At 42.1% G+C, this 3,613-nt stretch overlaps 1 protein-coding gene across 1 annotated transcript in view; it reads left to right on the forward strand.

Moving 5' to 3' along the window:
• CRYBG1 (crystallin beta-gamma domain containing 1) overlaps positions 1-2,385 on the forward strand; it is a 97,630-nt gene extending 95,245 nt beyond the window's left edge. Inside the window, exon 23 of the mRNA XM_074150677.1 lies at positions 673-2,385. Coding sequence (XP_074006778.1) covers positions 673-761 — 89 coding nt within the window. The 3' untranslated portion in view covers positions 762-2,385. The remainder of the gene's footprint in view (positions 1-672) is intronic.
• The last annotated feature ends 1,228 nt before the right edge of the window (positions 2,386-3,613 follow it).

Raw genomic sequence — 3,613 nt, forward strand, 5'->3', positions numbered from 1 at the left:
TGTCAGTTCTGACTTTCAGCTCTAGTCAAGCGTTTCTTTTCTTCTGAGTTTCTTAAGTGAGAGTATTACTGGTGCTCCTCTATGGGAACATGTTTGGCATTGCATCACGTGAGTAAATTAAGCCCCTCTAAGAAAGGGTTATACTTTGCATTTGGGTATGTTCAGCTGCCAGTGGAAGCAGCTGAACGTTGGGTGATATTCTGTGTGTGGGACTTGTGATGCCGCTGGTCAAGATACAGGATTACAGCGGTTAGGAGTAAATGACTACCAGGCCTCGTGCCTAGTGTGGTCACGCTCGCATTGCCTGTTAGCAGCAGGACTTACTTCATCGTGTACACATCGTCCTTAGTGACAACTGCTGAGGGGAGACTGAACAGCCAAGTTTGACTTTTGGGAAGTGCCGGTCTGAGAGGAGCTACACCTGAGTGCGTTGCAGTGTTTCCTTGCTTTCCCATCCAGGCTGAAAAAGCCAAGGGGTGGAGAGGAGCAGGCAGCCTCCCGTTTCAAAATTAATTCCAACAGCAGGCAGTGATGAAAATCAGTTTGTCTTTTCAGTGCCTTGAGGAGAAGAGAAACTGGCTACACCAGCACTTACTAGAGCTGCCCTGAAACCTGGAGTGCGTGTCTCTTACTTCAAAAATAATCAATGCTCTTTGAAACTTTTCTTTACAGGGGGCGCGCAATACGATCGCGACCACGTTGTTGTCAACACAGTCAACGAAGAGAAGTTATCGCAGTGCTGGGAACCGCTCGTCGTATAAACCCAAACAAGCCAAGATGATGTTCGAATTGGCCGCTGTTCTGGACGTGAGCATTGGCACTGCCATCTCTGAAGGATACAGGATCAACAATGAGAGTTTTGTCTTTTCTTTGCAATTTTAAAAAGAAGAAGCAACAGAATGATTTCACCTCTCTATTGAAGATTGTTATCCCTATAAAAGCTTGAGTATCTCTCAACTTTTTTGTTTTGTTTTGTTTTTAAAATCATCACAACCCAATATGAGATAGAGCGTGGTAGTTATGCCTCGAGCCAGAGTAGAAGAGCTAAAGGTGGGAGAGACCCCATGGAGTTACAGTTGTGTCAGTGAGTAGTTAATCCAGAATAGTCAATAAGCATAATCTTAAATTATTTTTAAAAGTGGTTTCGTTTTTTTTAACTGAGAGAAGGGCTAAAAAATAACTAAAGCTTATTTTGTAAAGGACAGGAGTGCAATGTGTATGTGGGTATAGCAACTTGGACCTACGGGCTGTAGTATAGAGAAATATTCACTACTGAAAATTAATATATTTGTTTCACTGGAACAAAGTTCTGTTTACTGGAAGTTTAAAGACTGCTAGCACACAGCACATCCAAAGAATTTTTAATATGTGCCTTCAAGTATAGTTAGTATGCTAATATAGTGAGTCCTAAATTAAAAATTTCTAGATTTTCTAATGTAGAGAGATGATGTAAATTAGATGTTTTGTTAGAAAAAGAGAGGAGTGGCAAAAGGATGCATCAGAATGTGAAGAACTTGCCCATTTTCTAGGCTGCCTAACTTTTTGAGTCATGGGTATTTTACTTCTTTGCCAAGTCAAATTTTTTTTTTTTTTTAGAACAATTCCAGTAAGTACAGTCTTCCTGAACCCCGAAATCACATAGAAAACAATTCTTAGGGAAAGTATCGCTCTGCATGACTGCAAAAGCACCTCAGCACCATGGTTACTAAGTTTTTCAGCCACTGCCAGTTGGGCTCACCATGGAGAATGGCAGACTCCCAGGTGTTCCTGGTGACGTTGGAGAGCAGGGTCTGTGGTGGGCTGTGGCTCCGGTCGCTGCTGGGCAATGTCAGACTGCCAAGCCTGGGTACCTCTGCCCAGTCACAAGGGCCGTGCCCGTTCAAAGTCAGCGTTACTCCTTTAGTAAAGAGCTTGTGACAAGTAAGACACACTGATGATTCCAGAAAGTTCTTGTGTTTTCCCTGCTCTTAATCTGGTCTTGCTAGTTTTCCTTAATAATGTTGGCAAAAAGGTAAAATACAAACAAAAAGTCTTGTACTATGCTGCTGTGTTTTGTTCTGGCTTAGGCCAGTGTTATTACAAGCTGCTCCTAGGAGTATCCAGGCCTTTGTCTTGCATAATAAGTCTGTTTAAAATCAACATTTTCATTACTATTGTATTGCCTCAAAGGATACTGGTGCTTTTATTGTTACCACCCTAAAGGAAGTGCCTCACTAGTTTTCCTCCTTTTGTACAGACGTACTGAAGTCTTGTTGCTCTGAAATGTGCTGCTTTTAGTTCTTCACAGAAAATGTTGTTATTGGTTCCAAACAGTGGTACTTTGTCATATTGATGTGCTCTTGCTATATATATAATATAGCATTTTACAAATAAATCTAAGTTAGCTAACTTTTTATTGAAATTATTTTTTAAGGTAGAAAGCTGACATTTTACCGGTAGTTTTGCTTCCGTCTTCTGCCTTCCTCTGTCTGTAATTCCTCTGCAGCAGGTAGCTAATGAGGAGTGAGTACGCGGTGTGGAATAGCTGCAGGCCCCGAGGAACAGACGCTTCTCCTGTACAAGTGTGTGTTCAGTGCGTGCATTTGTGGGGCCACAGTTCACAAGGCTGCTGCTTCTGTCCCCTGCTGCAAGCACTGCATGACATGCTTTTTCTATCACCGTAGCTGCACCGCAGTAATTGTGCAGCTCTCAATTAAGAGGTTACCACTTTGCTTCAACATACCTGCACGATTGCAGGGAACGTCGCTCTGTAGCCCATCTCTGGCAAAATGGTAAGCTTAAAACCAGATGAACAGACACATACCCCTCAAAGCACCAGCAGTGACAGGGGGCACGGAAAGAACAGGGTCTCCCAATTATGTCTAGCCTAGCTGCTTAAATGCTGTGCCAGGAGTTCAGCAATTAGAATAATTATCAGTTACAGATTGATTAATAGGCTGCCCAGGGAGGTGGTTGAGTCACCATCCCTGGATGCGTTTAAGAGACTAGATGTGGTGTTGGGGGATATGATATAGGGAAGAACTTTGTAGTGTAGGGTAGATGGTTGGACTTGATGATCCCAAGGGTCTCTTCCAACCTGGATGATTCTAAGATTTTTTTTTTTTTTTAATTTTTTTTTTTCCCCCCATGCTTCTCCTCAGAGTAGTTACGCCGTGAGAGATTGGCCATACCAAGACTACAGTACTGGGCTTGGGACAGTGATGTGGCCACTTACTACAGGAAAAGGGTACAGGTTCTGAGAACGAACTAGATTAAGTAATGATATGTATTAAAGGTGAACAGAACTATGGAAGGCCAAGGAAAAAAGGACAGTGCAAGTTTCATAGGGACAATTAGATAAAACTGTACCTTACCATTTCAGGACTACTTTTAGCTAAAACAGCTGGAAAATAAAACCTCCAAGATCTACAAACTGAAAATGCTGCTGGCTGTTCCTCTTATCCCAAGAGCGAGGGCTGTTCTGCAAAAGTCACAGCTCCATTCTTAACGTGGCTTTCACGTAGAAATACCTAAGGGCCATTAGGACGTTTCTTGTCTGCGTATTAACAGACAGAATATGAACAAATAAGAGGCTTTTCTAAAACAAGACTCTTTTTTTTTTTTTTTTTTTTTT

This window comes from Numenius arquata, chromosome 7 (genome assembly GCF_964106895.1).
Source record: "Numenius arquata chromosome 7, bNumArq3.hap1.1, whole genome shotgun sequence".
Lineage (NCBI taxonomy): Eukaryota > Metazoa > Chordata > Aves > Charadriiformes > Scolopacidae > Numenius > Numenius arquata.